General features: G+C 57.1%; 1 protein-coding gene across 1 annotated transcript in view; it reads left to right on the forward strand.

Annotated features, from left to right (window-relative positions):
* DTX2 (deltex E3 ubiquitin ligase 2) overlaps window positions 1–19,601 on the forward strand; it is a 35,831-nt gene that overhangs the window by 15,294 nt on the left and 936 nt on the right. Inside the window, 8 exon segments of the mRNA XM_049639209.1 lie at window positions 302–716; window positions 718–939; window positions 7,092–7,192; window positions 11,875–12,015; window positions 15,014–15,087; window positions 16,434–16,592; window positions 17,263–17,424; window positions 18,664–18,753. Coding sequence (XP_049495166.1) covers window positions 302–716; window positions 718–939; window positions 7,092–7,192; window positions 11,875–12,015; window positions 15,014–15,087; window positions 16,434–16,592; window positions 17,263–17,424; window positions 18,664–18,753 — 1,364 coding nt within the window.

Below are 19,601 nucleotides of genomic sequence, written 5' to 3' on the forward strand. Positions count from 1 at the left end.
TGGTTGTAGAAAAAGAATTTTTTTTTTTTAATGTTTATTTATTTTTGAGAGAGCATGAGCGGCGGAGGGGCAGAGAGGGGGGGAGACACAGAATCGAAGCAGGCTCAGGCTCTGAGCTGTCAGCACAGAGCCGGACACGGGGCTCGAACTCACAAACCATGCCATGAGATCATGACCTGAACCGAAGTCGGACGCTCAACCGACTGAGGCACCCAGGCGCCCCAAAAATAATTTTTAAGCCCTTTTTGTTTTGGGGGGCTAGCAGATTAGCCATTTACGTGTCCTCCTCCTTTTCAAACAGGTACCATGCGGGCTGTGCGGAGACATCTGTTCCCCCAACATTCAGCCCCGGGCCGGGGCATCGTCTGGGAGTGGCTGAGTGACGATGGCTCCTGGACAGCATATGAAGCCAGTGTCTGTGACTTCCTGGAGCAGCAGGTGGCCAGGGGCAACCATCTTGTGGACTTGGCTCCCCTGGGGTACAACTATACCGTCAACTACGCCACCCACACGCAGACCAACAAGACTTCGAGCTTCTGCCGTAGTGTGCGGCGCCAAGCAGGACCCCCATACCCGGTGACCACCATCATTGCCCCACCGGGCCACACGGGAGTCGCCTGCTCTTGCCATCAGTGCCTCAGTGGTGGTGGAACTGGCCCCGTGTCGGGCCGCTACCGCCACTCCATGACCAACCTCCCGGCTTACCCTGTCCCCCAGCCCCCCCCACAGGACCGCCATTGTCTTTGGGACCCACCAGGCCTTTGCCCCGTACAATAAGCCCTCACTCTCTGGGGCTAGGTCTGCACCCAGGCTGAACACCACCAACCCCTGGGGTGGGGCACCGCCCTCCTTGGGGAACCAGCCCCTCTACCGCTCCAGCCTCTCCCACCTGGGACCGCAGCACCAGCCCCCAGGATTGTCCACTGCCGGCGGAGCCAGGTATCATGTGTTTTTGAGGGTCATTTTGTCTACCTCTGTGCCCTGTCAGCAGGCTTGGGTTTCTGCTTTTACTTAGCTGGGAAGATGTGCCCAAATACCTACAGACCTGGCCCCTGCCTCCTTGTCTCTGCGTCGTCTCCTTTGCGTGTGCCACCTGGTGCCCAGGTGCTGGCCTTCCACAGCCTTGCAATGCATGGAGCCTCCCTGACCTCTGGTGCTTGAGCGCTGGTCGTTGCCACATGGGTTAAAAACAGTAATGCTTGCAGCCAGCCAGGAGAATCAGGTTCTCTGTAGAGCAGGTAAAGGTGTGCCTGGGTGCCACATCGCTCGTGCCGTGCACCTGAGAATGTTTCGTTGATTCCTCCTCTGTGCCAGGCACTGAAGACACAGACGTGGGACATTCTCTCCCACAAACCCACAGTCTGGTCCAGGGGGAGGCTGTGAGCCCAGTTTTGGTGCTTAACAGTCGGTTGAGGAGAGAACAAAACACTGGGTGTGTGGCAGGTGGCATCAGGTGACAGGACGGCTTCCATGCTGGTGTAGTCTGGCCCAGTGCCTCCTAGAGCTCTCTGCTCCTTGAGGGGGATGATGAAATGTGCCCCATCCGGACCAGGGGGCACCTAAAAGTCAGGAAACCTCTTGGAGTGGCCAGTGGGGGCTGCTCTCTGGGTGCTTGGAGACCTGTCACTGACAAGGGGCCTTGTCAGTGATCATTACTGAGGGTGTTGGGCTTGGAGAACATTTAGAGAATTCCAAATGGGAGCTGGGATGGGGGGCTGGTTTCTGAGATGGTGACCGGAGAAGGTGGGTAGTGACTGGATGTGTGGGCCTGTAGCGGGCCTGTGACTGCCCTGCCCCCCAAGGGGGTCAACATCTTGTTGGTTTGGACTGACGTTGGCCAGTCAGCTTCTTGGTTCTGCCTTGCTCATCACCCAGCCGCATCCCTGCCTCCTTGACCATGGTGAGTGAGGGCTTCCCAGTGTGGACAACACTTTCTCAGCGGCTTCCTGGACCTCTAGCTAATTTTTTTTTCCCAATGTGTATTTAATTTTTAGAGAGGCAGAGAGCGAACAGGGCAAGGGTGCAGAGAGGGAGACAGAATCTGAAGCAGGCTGTAGGCTCTGAACTGTCAGCAAAGAGCCTGACGGGGGGCTCAAACCCACGAACCTTGAGATCATGACTTGAGTTGAAATCTGACGCTTAACCAACTGAGCCACCCAGGCACTCCTAGCATTTTTTTAAAGCTAGGTTTCAGAGGACCCTGCCAGCTTCTGTAAGACAGGGTGACAGCTGCCATTCACTGAGCACACATTGCCAGGCCCTATCGAGCAGGCTGTGTGAATGATGTCAGTAATCCTTATAGTGACCATATGGTAAGTGGTGTCCTCAGCTTACGGGTGAGCACACCGAGGTTGACAAGGTTGGCAGCACAGCCAGCAAGTGGTAGAGTTGGGGTTAAACCAGGCCCCACAGCAGGCTGTAAGGGACACGTGGAGTTCTTGAAGCTGTCTTAAAGGCAGAGTAATAGGAAGGCAGCGGTATCTTGAGGGATGACTTTGGGGAGTCCATAGACAGGAGGAGAATGGGTCAGGGCATCTTCTGGGGGCATCTCCTTCAGGGAGTGGGAGCAGGTGGACCTGAGCTCTTTCTGGGAATGGGGCTACAGGAGCTTTCACTTGGCCTTCTCCCCGGATTTTCACGTGGGCATTAGCGAAGGGGGCTCTGGGCTGTCCCAGCCCCACCCAGCGTGCTGTGAGGCCCCCTATAGTAAGTGGGTCAGGATCTTTCAGGGAAAAGTGTGCTGTCTGCCAGCACAGAATGGTTATCAGCATGACCAGAGCCTCTTCTACTAGGTCAGTTCTGCTGAGCCTCCTGGGGCTTCTTAAGTTCTTACAGATTATTTTGAGGCACATTTCTAGATAGTTCTAGAACTGGGATTCTGGGATTGAGCCAAGTGATTTGATTGATGAGCTTTGTTGCTCTGTCCTGGTACAGGGTTCCCATTGGTCTCTCCTGATATTTCTCTGGCGTCCCCCCTCCCCAGCCTGAGGGCCCGAGAGACTGCCACAGGGGGCCCCCTAGTACAGGCCAGGCAAGTTACAGAAGGGAAGGTCTTACCTTTGCTTCTGGGCCTGCGTGTTGCTACTTGCCCTGCTTGCCTTGGTTGTAAGCCAGGAAGGGGACCAGGCCAGCCAGCTCTGTTAGTTGAAACCGCCTCGAAGGAGCCTTCCTCCTGAGGTGGGTGTTCATCTTTATCTCCTCCAGCTTTTCAGGAGCTGGGAGAGGCACAGTTCACTTGCATGGGCCTATCCTTGTTTGGAAAAACGGGATTTCTCCCACGTCTTATTTGCATCGATGCTCTTTAGTTCACCCCCTTCCGGTGGGTGTCGTAGAGCTGGCTGGAAGGGGTGTAACGAATACCTGGTGTCTTGACCCAGCAGGGCTAGGATGATCGAAAACACTCGACCCCTTGGTCGACCTCCTTGGGGGCTGTGGTCTGGTTCTCCAAGGTGAATGATTGTCAACTACATTCACTGAAAATTCCCCAGAGAGTGGCAGGCTGGCGGCACCATGGGCTGGGGAAGCCTGAGAACCAGCTGTACTTACTGGTAGCCGCTGGAAAGAACATGTGAATGAGTGGAATCAAAATTCACGGAACCCATGTGGTTTTTATTTGGGAACCCGTGTGGTTTCACATCGCTTCTTGCTCAACCTGGGTAAAACCTTGGCCGACTGACTTCCTTGTGGGAGGCTTTCTGAGTAGGCAATAATACATTGAGAAGGGACTTCGTCTGTCTGTCACTGAGCTGCTGGGTTTAAGAAAATTTCCTAGTAGCTGAACTTTATCCCTTTAAGCACCAAAACTTGTGTTTTAATGATGTGGGGTGGAAAACTTTCCAAAATGTGTCACATGCACACTCTCGTCTTCTTTAATAGGGGGTGTGGTGGCTTAACGTTTTGATGACTTCTGGTAGTGATCGTGACCTGCAGTCTGTTGCAGCTTTGTTGTGGCTGAGCCCCGGGGCGCCTTGCCTTTGCACTAAATGGCCCTTGGAAATGGCTCTGCCGGTTTGCTTTCATCTGCTCTGTTCTTGCTACTGCTGTTCTCCCAGCCTCTAAAGGCACTCCCACCTGCTGTCAGCCTGGCCTGGGTGCTCGGGGGTCCTGGGTCCCAGGGGGACCTTCCTCCCGACTGGCTGTAGGCCCTTGGGTCAGCTCTGTTCCCTTTCCACGTCCCTCCTTTCCCCTCTTAAGATTAAGGAGTTGGGCTGGGAAGTGTGACATTTCCTTTTGCTCCAGTATTACAGTTTTCAAGGTTTCAGGGGAGCCCTGCAGGAAGGTACCCGGCGGCTCCTCAGCTTTCGTGTGTCCCCTTTGCTCCTCTGAGAACAGGGGAACAGTGGACATTTGTACTGGGCTGTGGATTGAGCCTCACAACCACCCCAGGGGCCTTTTAGAATTGTTCTCATCTTATGAATAGAAAAATTGAAGCTCAGAAAGGGTACTCGAACTGGCCAAGGGCACACAGCTTTAAGCTGGAGCGGATGCTGTTAGCGGGGTCTCCAGAGCCCCCCGCCCCGAGCCGTGTCACATTCCCCATACTGCACGTGCTGCCTGGGGTTGCTGATTAGTGCTGGCTCACCCTGTGGGGAGCTGGTAGGAGGCTATGCATTTCCTTGGTCCAGCCTCCCAGCCTTGCCCTTTGCCCAGGGGCTGTCCAATCTCGCCTTCACAGAAGAGTAGAAATCCTGGGGATAGTCCCAGACAAGAAAGCCAGGTTGGGCCTTGTAGGTAGACCCAGGAACAGGGGAGGCCCCGAAGGTTGCCTGAGCCCATGACTAGAAGGGCTCTACCTTCTGGAATTCCTTCACTTCTAGAACCTAAGAATTGCAAAGACCGTCAGAGATTATCTACCTTCCTTTAAAAAACCCAAATGGGAGGCGCCTGGGTGGCTCAGTCGGTTAAGCAGCTGACTTCGGCTCAGGTCATGATCTCGCGGTCTGTGAGTTCGAGCTCCGCGTCGGGCTCTGTGCTGACAGCTCGGAGCCTGGAGCCTGTTTCGGATTCTGTGTCTCCCTCTCTCTGACCCTCCCCTGTTCATGCTCTGTCTCAAAAATAAATAAAACGTTAAAAAAATTTAAAAAATAAATAAATAAAAATAAAAAAAATAAAAAACCCAAATGGAGAAACAGGCCCAGGAAGGGGGTGGTGGTTGCTCCAAATCAGTTTAGTGGGACCAAACCCTAGCGCGGGTGGTCTGAATGCCTGGCTCTTCCCCTGCATTATCAGAGCACTCCGGAGCCAGGTTCCTTGTTCCCTCAGGCTTGAGTGTAGCTGAGGCGGGGGCCACGATGTGAGTAGTGTGGCCACACGGGTTATTCTCTTTGGGGAGAACAATCAAGAAATGAAAACAAAACAACCTCTTTCTTCACTCAGACAAATACCGAAGTGCCTGCTGGGCTCTGAACCCTGTGCGGGGCCCTTGGCAGCTTCAGGACCAGCCGAGTGAGAGGTTCTGGTTTGGAGCAGGACCAGCCAGCTCCATGTGGCTTTCCACCAGTGGGATCTGTGACCCAGGGCAGTGGTAGGGAAGGATCTGTGGCAGCTTCCAGGAGCACTGTGGGAACCAGGCAGGTTGTTGGTTCTCTGGCAGCTGTAAGGGCAGCACAGTAGATGGGAACTGTCCGACATTTCCTGAGCGCCTTCCCAGCCCCAGGCCAGGCCCTGTGGAACAGACAATACGACCTGACCCTGTCTTTGGGGATTCTGAGATTCTGCAGGGACTGTGCAGAAGTTTCAGAACCCTTCTGGTGTGGTCATCTTTAACGTGGGCAGGATGGTCTGGAAGACGCGGGAATTGGGCCGGGGTGGGGGGGGTGGATTGTCAGGCGTTTCGGGCCATCTCCGCCAACCGGTCTCCAGTGTGGGGCTCTTCCCAAACCAGAGTCGCGTAGATTTATTAACACTTGAGAAATAGAATGTCTTAGAACCAGATAAATGACTCAAACATAGTTACTGTGGGAAGCAAGACCCCCATTTAAAAAAAAAAAAATCCAAAAAGAAATTCTTCTATTTTGAACTGGTTTTAGGTTTATAGAAAAGTTAAGAAGTAGTGAAGAGAGTTACCATATCTCCCTTCCTTGACTCCTCTCATAAACATCTTTCATAACCATGCTGCAGTCTTCAGAACCCGGGAATGGCCATGGGTGCGTTCCTGTTAACTAAGGACTTTTCTCGATTTTCACCGGTTTTTCACCACTGTTTCCATTCTGTCCCAGGATCCTGGGGGACCCCACTTTGCATCCAGTTTTGCTTTCTTCTTCCTTTCCTCCCTTCAGTAGGAGTTCCTCCTTTATCTCCCATAACCTTGACACTTTTAAAGAGTTACTTTGTCGAATGTCCCTTAATTTGGGCTTGTCTGTTGGTTTCTCATGCTTGAGGTTATGCACTTTTGGCAGGAACCACAAAAATGGTGTTCTGTCGCTCTCAGATCACCATTTCTGGGGTTCCTGGTGTTGATTGGCCCTATTACTGGTGATACTGGTCTTGAGTACTTGTTAGAGCGGGTTGCTGCCAGATTTCCCCTCTTCAGGTACCATAGAGCTCTTATTCTGACAAAGTGAGTGAGCTCAGAATTCTTTTAGGATTGTCTTCAGAGTCTGAATTGCCCAGGAAAACATTTTTTTTTTTTTTTGACAGTTTATGCTTCCTTCTTGATCGCTTGTAAAAAGCGGGAGGCTCACCGCCAGCCCCCCCCCGCCCCGCCCCTGTTCTCTCCCATCACTGCTCTGGCCCTGCCAGCCGATGCTCCCCCCACTCGATGCCTGGGTTGGAGTTTGACGTCCCCACTTGATTTTTGCGGCGGTGGTGGGGCTGGCTCTGGGCTTCACATCCTCAGCAGTCAGATTCTGTAGGTTAGTTTGGGTCTAAGAGTGCTGAAATTCAGATTTCTTTGATTCTCTTTCCAGACATCAGGATCTTTTTAATTAAAAGAAAACCCAGAAATACTCACTCACACAGAAGCAGCCATGCAGAGTGAAGCTGCGAAGTGGCCCCGGCAACACCAGCGAATTCCTATCTTGGTCTTTCTCTGGCTCTTGTTCCTGCTAAATCGGCTCCTACGTTAAGCTTTGTTCTCTCCTCTCCCCTAGTGCCTCCCTCCCCAGCGGTCCTGCCAGCAGCCCTGGGAGCGTCCCTGCCGCTGTGCCTGTGCAGATGCCGAAGCCCAGCCGGGTCCAGCAAGCCCTCGCAGGTAGGCACCCTGCTGGGTTCCGGGTTCCAGAACAGACCACCTGGCAGGGGGCAGGATGCGGAGGTGGTGGGAGAATGCGTGGTTGAGGGAGGAGATGGTGGGGTGGGGGTGCCGTTACCTTGTTTCTTCTCACGGAAAGCCGCAGCCGCTCCCTAGGGGGCGGTGCCTCTTTTGGGTGACGGGTGACAGTGTACGTACCCTCAGCGAGTGGGCCTGGGGCCGCTCCTCCTCTGTCTCTCCAGGGGAGTCCTGCTTGATATCAGTGGGAACCATGGTGTGGACCTTTCCATCTTTTACATTTTCACGTCACTTCAATTATGGTTTGAGTCACTGTTCTGTCCTGAGATGCTTTAGGCATTTCCCTAAAGGGGCCCTTTGGGGGAACTTGCAGCTATTTTGGCTGCAGTTACATTTTGAATTAAGTGGCTTTGTGTCCAACTGGATCATTTGTTAACCATACATCTTTGAACTGTTTTTTAGATTCCTTTTATAGTTTAGGGAGCTACTGAAAGTTACTTTTTAACTAATGAGAAATGCAATGTGTTATGGAAAGCTAGAGGGGAGGAGTGTAGTGAGGTTGAAGCAGGGGAATAAGATAACCCGAGTCTGTGTGTTAGGGTGAGTCACCGTAGTAGACAGTGGGAGTTCGAGGGGACAGGCCCGGGGCAGGGAGACCCATGTGGAGCCCGACACGATGGCTCAGGGGAGCCGTGGCAGTCGTGGAGGTAAGAGCGTCTGACTTGGTGACTGGGCGCGCCGCGAGAGAGAAGGAATAGAAGGAGGCCCGGTGTGAGGCTGCTGATGTGGTGCTGTAACACGTCATGATCGTTCTTGAGGATCACGTAGGGGCTTTGCATGTGTCTTCCTTCACTTCTTCCCAGTAACGGCTCTGTGAGGTATGAACTTCTATTCCTATTTCATACTTGGGGAAATAGCCTCAGAGAATTCCAGACACTTCCCAAGATGAGCCAGTCAGCCCTTGGTAGAGCTGGGACTCAGCCCCAGGCATTCTAGGCCTCAGCACCTGGGTTCTTAGCCATTACACTGTGCCGATCCGGAGTCTGGTGGGAGCGCGGGGAGGGGTGCTGGCTGTGGTTGTGGCCCGGCGCATCTGTCCTGGGGGCAGTGGGAGTTTGGGTGTGCGGTTCAGAAGAACATTCTGGAGTGGAATGGGGTGGCCTCTGCCCCTGTGGGGGGATCATATGAGCTCACAGAGACTGTAAGTGGGATTCTGGGAAGAGCCCTTGAAGGAAATGGAGGGACCAATCAGAAAAGTGGTAGAAGACAGGAGAGGGGGCCCCTCTGGAACCTGCTTCAGCTGCTCAGCCATCAGCCTTCTGCGGGGACAAAGAGAACAGTGAGCAAAGATGTGGTGACTGGAAAGTTCCTCCTGAGTTTAGGTCTTCTTGTGGCATCAGATGCCATAGGTGAGTCAGACCTGTGTGTGTGTGTGTGTGTGTGTGTGTGTGTGTGTGTGTGTGTGTGCGTGTGCGCGCGCGCGCGCATGTGTGTGGTGGTGGTCTTATTGGAGAACGGTTGTAGGTGAATAGGCCTGGCCTGCATATGGCCCAGCTCCATTCAGCACTGTAATCACTAAGGTTTGAATACAGATGTTATAATAACTTTTCTAATATTTTTAAGTTTATTTATTTTGAGAGAGAGAGAGAGAGAGAGAGAGAATGAGTGGAGGAGGGGCAGAGAGAGAGGGGGACAGAGGATTCATAGCAGGCTCCATGCAGACAGCAGAGAGCATGATGCGGGCCTCGAACTCACGGACTGTGAGATCATAACCTGAGCCAAAGTCGGATGCTTAACCAACTGAGCCACCCGGGCGCCCCCGTAATAACTTTTCTAAACGCGTCTCAGAAGTGGTCTGGGGATTGAGTAGCACTTGCTCCCTTTCCGCTGCTCTTGAGGCTGAGGACCTTCTCTGGTCTGTATCCCAGATTGTCTCCAATGTCCCCTATCACCTTGGCTCTCAGATCGATGCAGGAGGTAGGTAGGTCTTTTAACCTCCATTTTACTCACTGGGGAAACCTCAAAGATTTAGGAACTCGGTCCCAGCGAGCACGGAGTGGAGACTCAAGCCACTGGTCAGATGCCACCTCCTCTGAACACAGCCTCTGGCTTGTAGTTGTGGGTGGGACCCTAGTCTAAAGTGTCAGGGAAGGAGAGATCCTGAGCCAGCCTCCAGGAAGTAGGGTCTGGAGAGCAGAGTGCTGCCTTCCCTGCACTGAGCGCTCTGTGGGTAGGTTTACAAGCAAGTGGTCATCTACACTGGGACAGGAGGTCCACCAAGGAGCCACCTCCAGGTCAGGCCTTAGTGCCTCAGGTGACAGCTTCCCTGGCTGCAGCATGGCCCAGCCCTCTCCTTGGAGTTTTCTGCTTTCACAGCCTGCCCGAGCCCAGACAGCCAGGAGGAGTGGGGCTGGCCGGGCAAGGCCAGAGTCAGGACGGGCTTGGACCTGAGCCCCGGTCACTAGACAAAGGGCCGACCCCTGGTGTCAGAAAGAAAGTGATTGTACATCTGACCGCGACAGGGACTGCTCTCTCAGGGGCTCTGACAGATAAGCGGAAATCCTCTCAGAAGAGTGGAGAAGCTGTGGCCGTTCAAGCTGCTACAATTATTTGGGGATGTGAGGAGTTTGGGGGGTTGTCCCTGAGCTCTGCTGTTGGGAAGATGTGATGGCCCCCTCTGGGTGTCTCCCCACCTCATCCTGTCCAGTGGATGTTGCTTTCGCGAAGTGTGGGTGTGGGGTGGTTCTGGCACGTTCTTGCAAGAAGGCAGGCCACAGAGCAGGGGCTGCTTCTCCGCAGGCTTTTAAGTTGAGACTTCTGTGTCCGTGACTTGAATTCAGGGGAGGGGGTCCTGCATTGACCGGAGCAGAAGTGTTGTTCATGCTGGCCTCACAGCAGCCACCCAGCAGCATTTGGGGATATCTTGGTTCTCCAGCAGACAGGTGCTGTGAACACCTCCTGTGACCGGGCCCTGCCCTGGGTGTTCAGTGCAGGGAAGACAGCAGTCCCCAAAACAGGTATGCGAGTCCTTTCAGGTAACACTAAGTCGGGTAAAGGAGGCAGAGATGGAGGGGACGTGGCTCTTGTAGATGGGGTGGTCAGGGCAGGGCTGCCTCCTAGGAGACACTTGGGGAGAGGTCTGGTAGAAGTGAGGCAGTGGATGTTGGGGGAGGAGGTCATGGTCAGCACAGAGGCCCAGGGCTCTACTAAGGCATCGTTCCCGTCCCCTCCATCGTTCTGTCCCCATGCCTGCTTGTCATTATTCCGTCCACCGGACGGTTAGGTTCAGACTCACATCTGAGCTCAGAAGCACTCAACCCTAAGACGCTGGTGGCATTGCATTACCTGACAAGCGAGCGCCTGGGGTGCAGCCGTGGTCTTCTGACGTGCACTTTTGTGTCTCTTGCAAGTGGCTGCCACGGCACCCCCTGCCTGCCTCTGCTGTGCTGCCCATGCCCAGGCTGCTGGCTGGCCTCTGCTTCTGTCCCTGACTGGGCATGTTTGCCACATCGAGTCTTTGTTCTGTAGAGGCCACAGTGGCTGGCCCAGCCAGGTCCTAGGGCCGGGTTTCCCCTCACCCATCTGCGTTGCCCCTGGAGTGGGCAGCACCGGCTGTGGGATCTCCACTTCCTATCCCAGGCTGCCCGCAGGGAAGGTGGCAGAGCGGAACCCAGAGCTCTCCTGGGGAGGAGGTGGTTTTGAGCTAGACAGAGGGCAGGGGGGACTGGGTAGGGGTGCTGTGGACAGCAAGGTAGGCTGAGGGTGTAGTAGGACTACAGACTGCAGCAGGAGGACAGGCCATGTTCCACGATGTGTCAGGTCCTCAGGGAGCGGTGAGGGGGGAGAGTCCGGCGAGGGTGTGTGTGGAGCACCAGGCTGAGGAGTGAGGCCTTTCCCCCGTGGGTATGCCCACCCTGCTCCGTCTGGGGCAGAGGGGCTGTTTGAGCCCTGACCGAGGGCACGAGAGGAGGAGGCCACGGCCCGGGACCCTTGCTGCTCCAGAGGAGCAAGGGCCTTGGGGGTGCCTCGGTGGGAGAGCAGGTCCCGGGGCTAGCATTCCTGCCCGCCCACCCTAGCAATGGCGCCGAAAACACCTAGACAGGCCAGATGGGGGACAGGAGGCAGACAGCACCCCACTGGAGGCAAGGTGACCAGGAGCCAAGAGGGCACAGCCGGGGGAGCGCAGGGGGTGGACTGGGAGCTCGAGACCCCGTCCACATCTCCATAGCTTGGCCGCATCCTTCCGTGTCACCGCCTGCTCTCCTTGCTCCTAGCACAGGGAGACCCCACCCGGAACTGCTTAGGAGGCTTCCTGGGATGGCTTCCTGCCCTCTGCCCTCCTGAAGCAAGCGGCCTCGCCCCACCGCCTTCCCCGCATGCTGTGAGCACGGGCTGGGTGGTTGCTTGTACAGTTAGCTGTGGAACTTGGGGCCGGGGCTCCGATGAGCCGGGCGTTTCACTGGTTCCTGGCCTGGAGCTTAGCCCAGCGCGCCCGACTAGGCTCTGGCAGCCTCGAGCGGCTGAGTCCTCAGGGAGATCGGTGGGTCCTGCTGGCCGTTGACAGTGCCACCTGGACTCAGCCAGGGTTTGTGGACGTCACATGCTGAATGACTCCTTCTAACGTTTCTCCCCTCTCTGCATGTCTGATCTCGCACCCCGTGTAGGCATGACGAGTATTCTGATGTCAGCCATTGGACTCCCTGTGTGTCTTAGCCGCGCACCCCAGCCCGCCAGCCCTCCCGCCTCCTGTCTGGCCTCTAAAAGTCACAGCTCAGTTAAGAGATTGAGGAAAATGTCCATGAAAGGTAGTTCCTGCTCACAAATGCTCTCTGGCCTCTGCTGAGCCTCCAAGTCTTGCTGCCTCTGACTCTCCTGCATCGACTGCTCTTCTTTGACTCCTACGGCCCTTCTCTGCTTCCTTTACCCCCCAGGGGAGGGGCTCAGTGGCCCTTCTCCCTGCTCTCAGCACAGAGGTGGCCCCCAGAATCTACTTAACACTCAAGACCCGGAGTGCAGCTTCTATCTTCCTGGCACAGTTGGAGCATGAGGGGCCTGTTCTTGAGGACTCTGTGACTCTATATGGGGTGAGGCCGGCTCAGGATGGGGGTGACTCTGTCCCTCCCACCGGGGCCAGCATGTGTCTCAGGAAAGGCCCCCAGCCCTATTTGGCCTACTTCCGAGGGGTCTCCCACTGAGCACCGTGCTGCCCATCACACGGCTGGGGAGGAAGGGGTTTCAGAAGCATGGAAGGTGCAGTGAGTTTTAAGCAGACTTACATGAAGGAGCCTGTGGGTAGTAGGTTCTAAAGCTGCCATTTTTTCTAAAGCTGATTGCGGCTCTGCCTCCAGCTTTGGGCTGGAGACGCACAGACTGCTGAAAGCCCAGTGACCTTCAGGACGGCGGGGTGAGCAGGGAGCATGGCTCTGGCTCAGCCAGTCTTGGGTTCCAGTCGTGGCTTCTGCGCTCACTGCTTCAGGGTCTCACGCCCGCGTCTCCATTCGTGAGCCGGTACCTCCCACTTAGCAGATTGGTCGTGGGAGGAATAGGAAATCCACACGTGGGGTGCCTGGCACAGAGTGACGGGGGCTGCTCTGACCCTGGCCCGCCATCTGTCTAACCCTGACCCCGCAGGTGGCACGGAGGCCCAGGGAGCGGCAGGGCTTCATTCCCAGTCCCCCGCCTCACCCGGGTCCCCGAAGTCAGGCAGGCCTCGGATGTCCTGACCCACTCCCCTTTTCCTCTGCCTTGGAGGTAGAGGCAGGTCTGCGGGCAGGCCAGGCCAGGAGTTTCCTGAGATACTTGGGCTTCCCCGGGAAGGACACACGCTCTTGGCAGACCCTCTGGCCTTTCTGGGCTCAGGTGTCCCTTTCTTGGGGTTGGTGGTCACCTGGCTGGCCCCCTTTGAGAAACACGGCTCGTGGGAAGCTACCTTCGGTTCTAAAAGGCTGCCCGGGCAAAGGCGAGTGGTGGGCAAATGGGATGCGGAGCTGAGCCAGAGGTGGGCCCGAGGCTGGTCCTGGCAGACGGGGTCCTGGGATCCTTCTAGAGACTGACTTGTAGCCACCAGGCTTTTCTAAAACGCCTCTTCCCTAAGTCCAAGTAGAGTCGCAGCTACGAGGACGGCCACTGGTGCCGGTGGTCATTGTGCTTTGGCCTGACTTTCTCACCAGTGACCAGTCAGTGGCTTAGAAATCTGTGTACGTGTCTGTATGTGTACTGGGTGGGGGAGAGGGGTGTGTGTGTGTGTGTGACAGAGTGTGGGGTGCATGTGTGTGTGTGGATGTATGTGGGGTACGTGTGTGAGGGGGTGTGGGTGTATATTGTATATGTGAGGGGGTGGGAGATGCGTTTGTGTGTAAGGGTGTGTGGGGAATGTGTGTGTGTGGGGGGGTATGGGGTATGTTTGTAGGGGGTAGGGTGTGTGTGTGTGGAGCAGGGGGAGAGAGGGATGGGGTATGTGTGTGAGGGGGTGTGGGATATGTTTGTGGGGGATGGTGGTATGTTTGTGTGGGGGGGGGTGGGGAGTGTGTGTGTGTGTGTGTGTGTGTGTGTGTGGGGAAGAGAGGGTGATATTCCTTTGCCAGTCGCTGCCTTTTAGGTATTAGCGGTTCATGCCTTCACAGCAATCACAGTTTTGGTCAGGGTTAGGTTTCTGTTTTTAGGTGAGGGAACTGAGATTCAGGTGACATGATTTGGTCCCAGCACAAGAGCCAGAATCAAGCCTGACGTCGCCTGCTCCCAGCCTCTGCTCCCTTCATAGCTGACCCCTAGCCTTCTCTGGTTTTGAGGCCGCTTGGCTGTGGAGCCGTCAGGCTCGTATGTCCTTGCGGCCATAGGCTGGTGGCTATGAGTTTGAGTTCAAACTGGGTCCTTCGGGACTCAGAGGCTAGGACCAGGAGCTGCCTGGTGACCTGGAGGCAGGATGTGGAGCCCTGCCGGGGTTGCTTTCCCAGGCCACATTGGTCTCCCTGGTCCCTCCTTTCTGCCCCTGCACGGCTTTGCTGCCATTCTCTGTGATTCTGCCACTGCCTCTGGCTGGAGAGCCCCCCCCCCCCCCCCCGCACCCCGCCCCGGGCCTGGCCGGATCTCTCGCCCGCTGCGGGAGTTTCTTGTTTTGGGGGCATGGGGGCCGGTGCTCGTGCAGGTGCAGCGTCATGCACATGTGCACAGAAGAGTGGGGTGGCCAGGGTGCCCCTCCTGCTGCTCCTCGGCTCCTTCCCAGAGTTGGGGTGTCACTGAGACCCCACAGTCCAGGGACAGGCGAGAGAAAACCGGGGTTTGTCATGACCCTGTCAGCGTGGCCGTCATCCGCAGTCAGTGGGCATCTGTGTGCCGCGGGGGTGGGCACCCGCTGCACGTTCGGCTCCTGAAACTTCTCCTGCCTTGGCTTTCGCACCAGAGTGATGACAGTTGAGTGAAACAGCGCTGCCGGGACACTCCCCACAGTAGTTTGTTTTAGAAGCTGCTGTTTGGCTTTTCTGTGTGTCCTCCTGAGGAGCCTGGGTCCGTCTAGCTTCCTGACTGAACGTGCACAGGGACGTGGTGGAGGCCCAGCACGCGGCTCCTGGGGGCTGTGACCGGCAGCCGTCTCTGGTCCTCGTCCTGGTGGGGCCAGAGGGGGCTCTGCCCAGCAGGGCTCTGAATGGCCGAGTCGGGCCCCCCACCCCGTCTCTTCCTGCACGCTCACCCTCCTGCCCTGGCCTCTCTGAATGTCCCTCCTGGCGGCTTGTCCTCTTCCTCTCTGGATCCAGCATCCCCACTTCGTACTCCTTGGGACACTGCTTCTGTCCTTCTCTCTTCTAGGAGGGACTCCAAAGCCAGAGCCAGAACAGGTGATAAAAAACTATACCGAAGAGCTGAAGATAGCCCCAGATGAGGTATGTGTCACGGGAGCCATGTTGCCTTTGGTTTCGTTTGGAGACCAGGAGTAGCGCCAGAGAAGGATACCAGCCCTTCCTGTGCCGCGGGGGGTACTTCCCACAGTGCCTCTGGGTGCTGGCCGTGCTCCAGGTGCTTGGGTTTAATCTCCCAGCCTCCCATAGGAGGCTGGCCCTACCAAGAGGAGGCAGCCTGCACTTCAGAGGCCTGGATTCTGATCCTAGCTTTGCCGCCAGTGAGCAGAGCTCCTACACAGGCCTCTGGGTGCTCCTGTCCCTGTGCCGTCCTGGTGCCTGGAAGTCCTGGAGGCCAAGGATGGGAGAGCCTGCCGCACTCCCCACGGGCTGAGTGGCTTTGTCCCCATAGCAGTCCTGCCCCTCTGGCTACTGGGAAAGCCAGCCAGCCTTCCTGTAATTACAGGGCCTGCCAGACCCTCATAGCTGCTTGGGCAGGACCGGAGCCTCTGTGCTGAGCCTTGTTTCAGGGGCCGCAGCGCCACTTGTCTGTGATTTGAATGGGGCGTCCTGGGGACTCTGGACAGTGGGTTAAAGGGCGGTCATGCCCGTGCGGAACCGAGGGCTCTGCCCTGCCTCTCCCCTGCAGCTCTGGCTGGTAAAGCTTTAGACAGTGACCTGGAGGCCGTCTTCGTGTCTCCCACTTGACAGCATACGTCTGTGTCCTTGTCTTTGCCCTTGTGCTCACCCGGCATCACTGGGCCGCTCTGTGCCAGCCTCCTGCCCTCCAAGCTGCCACCTGTACAGCCTGCACGCAGCTGTGGTCCTGGTGGTGCCCCCACTGTAGAGCACCTCAGCAGGGTCCCCTGACGTGTGAGACGAAGCCCAGCTCTGAGCTTAGCCATCAGAACCTTCCGGGACCTGGTCCTGTCCCACCGGTCTCTTACACCCTACTCACCCCTTGCCCCCTGCAATTACCACCGCCCTCCCCAAACTCTATGCTGGTTCCTGCTTCAGAACATCCTCTTCCCTTTCTCTGGAATGCCCGTTCCTGTGCTTATCTACCCGGCAAGGTCCTTTCCCCTGTGACACCCAGCTTGGGGGGCACCTCTAAGGAGCCTGCCCTGTTCTGCCCCCTCTCCCTGCCCGTGCCCTGTTACTGCCAAGGCCCCCATGTCCCCCATGCTCACTGCTGCCTGTTGTCTTCTGTACTACGGTGAGCCCTCTGAGGGCGCAGAATCTGGGGACTCCTCTGTGTTCCCAGCTATGTTCCCAGCTGTAGAATTGTCCGTAATCCTGGCGTTTCAGCAGACAAAGGCTTTTTCTTTCCCTTCTCCCCTTTTGGCGCAGTGGGCCCTTGGTGAGCGTGCCCTGTGTTGGTCTCCTTCTAGGACTGCATCATCTGTATGGAGAAACTGTCCGTGGTGTCCGGGTACAGCGACGTGACCGACAGCAAGACCATTGGGCCAGTAGCCGTGGGCCGCCTCGTCAAGTGCAGCCATGCCTTCCACCTGCTCTGTCTGCTGGCCATGTACTGCAATGGGAACAAGGTGCCCACACGTCTGACCCCAGGGTGGGGGTCGGGGCAACCTGCCCATAGTCCTGTCCCAGTCCTGTTGCATCTGAGCTGGTGACTGCTGCTGCCATGTGGGCCCCAGGGCACTCAGAGGCGACCTTAAGATGTCTGTAGGCCTTGGCCTCACAGCAGGATAGGGGTTGGCCGCCGGGGTTGCCGAGGGTGACAGGTGATACTTGGCTGCTTCCCTTCAGTGGAGTTCAGCCGGAATGGACAGGTTGGGAGGACAGAGAGAACTGAGTCACGTGGCAGACCTTCGGGCCCCGCTTGGCCTCTCTGCAGATCGCTGTGCCACCCCTGTACCAGCCAGGGTGCCAGCACAGTCAGTTGAGAGGTCACGGGGCTTTTTGTTTGATTTTAAACATGTTAGATCGTGGAGACTTTTGCTCATAAACCTGATTTTCCTACTTGATGCTCGCCTCCTGGTACCTCTCCCCTTGGATGGAAATGGCTTGAGGAGTTTCTGGTGTAGGACATCTTCACAGGGATGCTCTCAGGATCGGGTTTCTGTGCAAGGAGGGACCTGCTGTGTGACAGCGGGCCGAGCTGAGCCCCTGTGGGCTCTTCCCCACCTCGACAGCCAGACAGGGTGCCTGGGTGCTCTCTCGGCACCGGCTGAGACTAGGTGCTCTGCTCTGCCTCAGGACGGGAGTTTGCAGTGTCCTTCCTGCAAAACCATCTACGGAGAGAAAACCGGGACCCAGCCCCAGGGAAAGATGGAGGTGTTCAAGTTCCAGGTGTCCCTCCCTGGCCATGAGGACTGTGGGACGATACTTATAGTTTACAACATTCCTCACGGCATCCAGGTAAGGGCCCCCAGCACAGGAGGAGCCTCCTCAGACCGTTCTGGACTCGGTCCCTCTCGCTCTGGGGCACACTTCTTCCTACCCTGCCCCTCTCCCTGTAGTCTGCCTTCCCCCCCCACGCCCCCACCCCCGACCCCAGGCACTCAGGATGCCCGGGCTTCCCAAGTTCAGGCTCTCAGGAACCGGGGGCACTGGTGTCCGGAGGTGGAACAAGCTCTTAGGGCTGTGGAAGCAAAGAGATGGCCTCCGGCCCTTTCCTGACGCAGGGAGGGCATCCTGGAGGCAGAGACATCCTGGCTGGACTTGTGCTGGGCGGGAGGCCAAGTGTATAAGCAGGAAGAACACTTGTGTTGAAGGTCTGGATAGTGGAAGAACCCAGAGGGCAGGGAGGTGCCAACACTGAGGACTGTCCTTGAGAGACCAGCTCGGTGGCCAGATCCAGGCCTGTGGCAGGGCTGTGTCCGATGTCAAGAGCAAGACAGGAGCCCGAGCAGAAGGTCGCAGTAGAGACCCAGACAGGAGCCCTGGACCCTTAGGCCTCCTGCTTGGGCCAGGACTGACCTCAGAGCTGGTGGCGGGTGGGGAAGATACAGGGCTGTGGAGGCCAGGACCCAGGTGGCCTGTCTGTGACAGATGGAGAGTCCCTCTTTCGTTTAACCATACACTTTTCCCTGGTTTCCCTCCATTTCTTCTCAGTGGGTTGTAGTGAATTTTAAAAACATTCCAGACAGCCCCAGAACCACAGAGCAGGAGGGGAGTGTGGAGTATATGTGGCGTGTCTCTGAGTGGCAGAGGGCACGGGCAAGGATCCCCCACTGTTCCAGCCGCCCACCCTTCCGTCCAGTTTGCTGCCACTGTCTCCGGCCCTGCCATGGCACCATCTCGAGCAAGGAGCGAGGGTGTCAGGAAGGGAGGCCTGGCCTTCTAGGCCAAAGAGCCCAGTGCCCAGCGGAATGGGAGCCCCAGCCTTTGATGAATTCCAGTCTCATCAGGACATTTGCAGGAGCGTGTGATGCCAAGCCGAATGGCGTGGGGTCAGGGAAGGTGGTCGCCGGAGGCAGGCCACGTCATGTTGGGTCTCTGAGGGGCAAGATTCGAGACAGCGATCTGTTTGGTCACTTGAGTGCAGACAAATCTCCGGCTAGGGAGGTGAAGGGCGGGCCGGGCTGTGAGGGCCTCTGCAGCTGCTGGGCCCCTCTCAGGGTACCCTGCCTCCTTGTGTCTGTGTTCCTCCTGCAGGGCCCAGAGCACCCCAACCCCGGGAAGCCATTCACTGCCAGGGGCTTTCCCCGTCAGTGCTACCTTCCGGACAATGCCCAGGGCCGCAAGGTAAGGCCCTACCACCCTGGGGGCACCCCCCGCCCTCTGCTGGCGGGGCTTGGCCTGGCTGCTCGTGGGCTGTTCGAGCAGGTGGGATGGGGAGGGCCCAGCTTGGTGGCCATACCTGCTCTGCCCTGTTCACCTTCTTCTGGGGCTGGCTGGGGTGCTGGCCACTCCTTCCCGGGGCTGCCTGCTATCTGTGAGGCATCCTTGACCAGGAGAGACGACCAGCAGGGAGAGACGACCAGCAGGGAGGGGAGGCCACTTCTAGCAACCTCTCTGGCCGGGTCACCTGCTCTTGAGTCAGGCTAGTGTGACGCGTTGGGCAGAGTGGGGACAGGGGAACAGGACTGGGTGACCGTGATGGCCTGCAAGCAACCTCTGTATTGCAACCCAGGAGAGCATTCTGGTCAGAGGAGCAGCTTGAGTGGCAGCTTTGAGAGTCGCAGAGGTGGGCTGGGCTGGAGGGTGTGAGGCGTCTGGGGAGGATCAGATCCGAGGGAGGGAGGGAGGGAGGGAGGGAGGGAGAGAGAGAGAGAGAGAGAGTGTGTGTGTGTGTGTGTGTGTGTGTGTGTGTCGGGGGGCAGTGAGGTGTCGGGCGCCCTCTGGCTGCTGTGAGCCTGGCCTGGGGAGAGGCTGACTCGGAAGTAGGGCAGAGTTAGCCTGGCCCCGGGTGTGGCTTGAGCGGCAGCAGAGCAGTGGATGGCGGCGCCCTCTGAGGTGGGGGGTCCTCCTGGGCAGTCAGGTCAGCACATGGAGTTCCGGGGGGTGGGGGGGAGTGGTCAAGACTGGGGCTGGAGGCTGGGGATCCCGACAGATGGGGCCCCGGCCCGGGACTGCGGATGAGATCGCTTGGG

Source organism: Panthera uncia, chromosome E3, assembly GCF_023721935.1.
Source record: "Panthera uncia isolate 11264 chromosome E3, Puncia_PCG_1.0, whole genome shotgun sequence".
Classification (NCBI taxonomy): domain Eukaryota; kingdom Metazoa; phylum Chordata; class Mammalia; order Carnivora; family Felidae; genus Panthera; species Panthera uncia.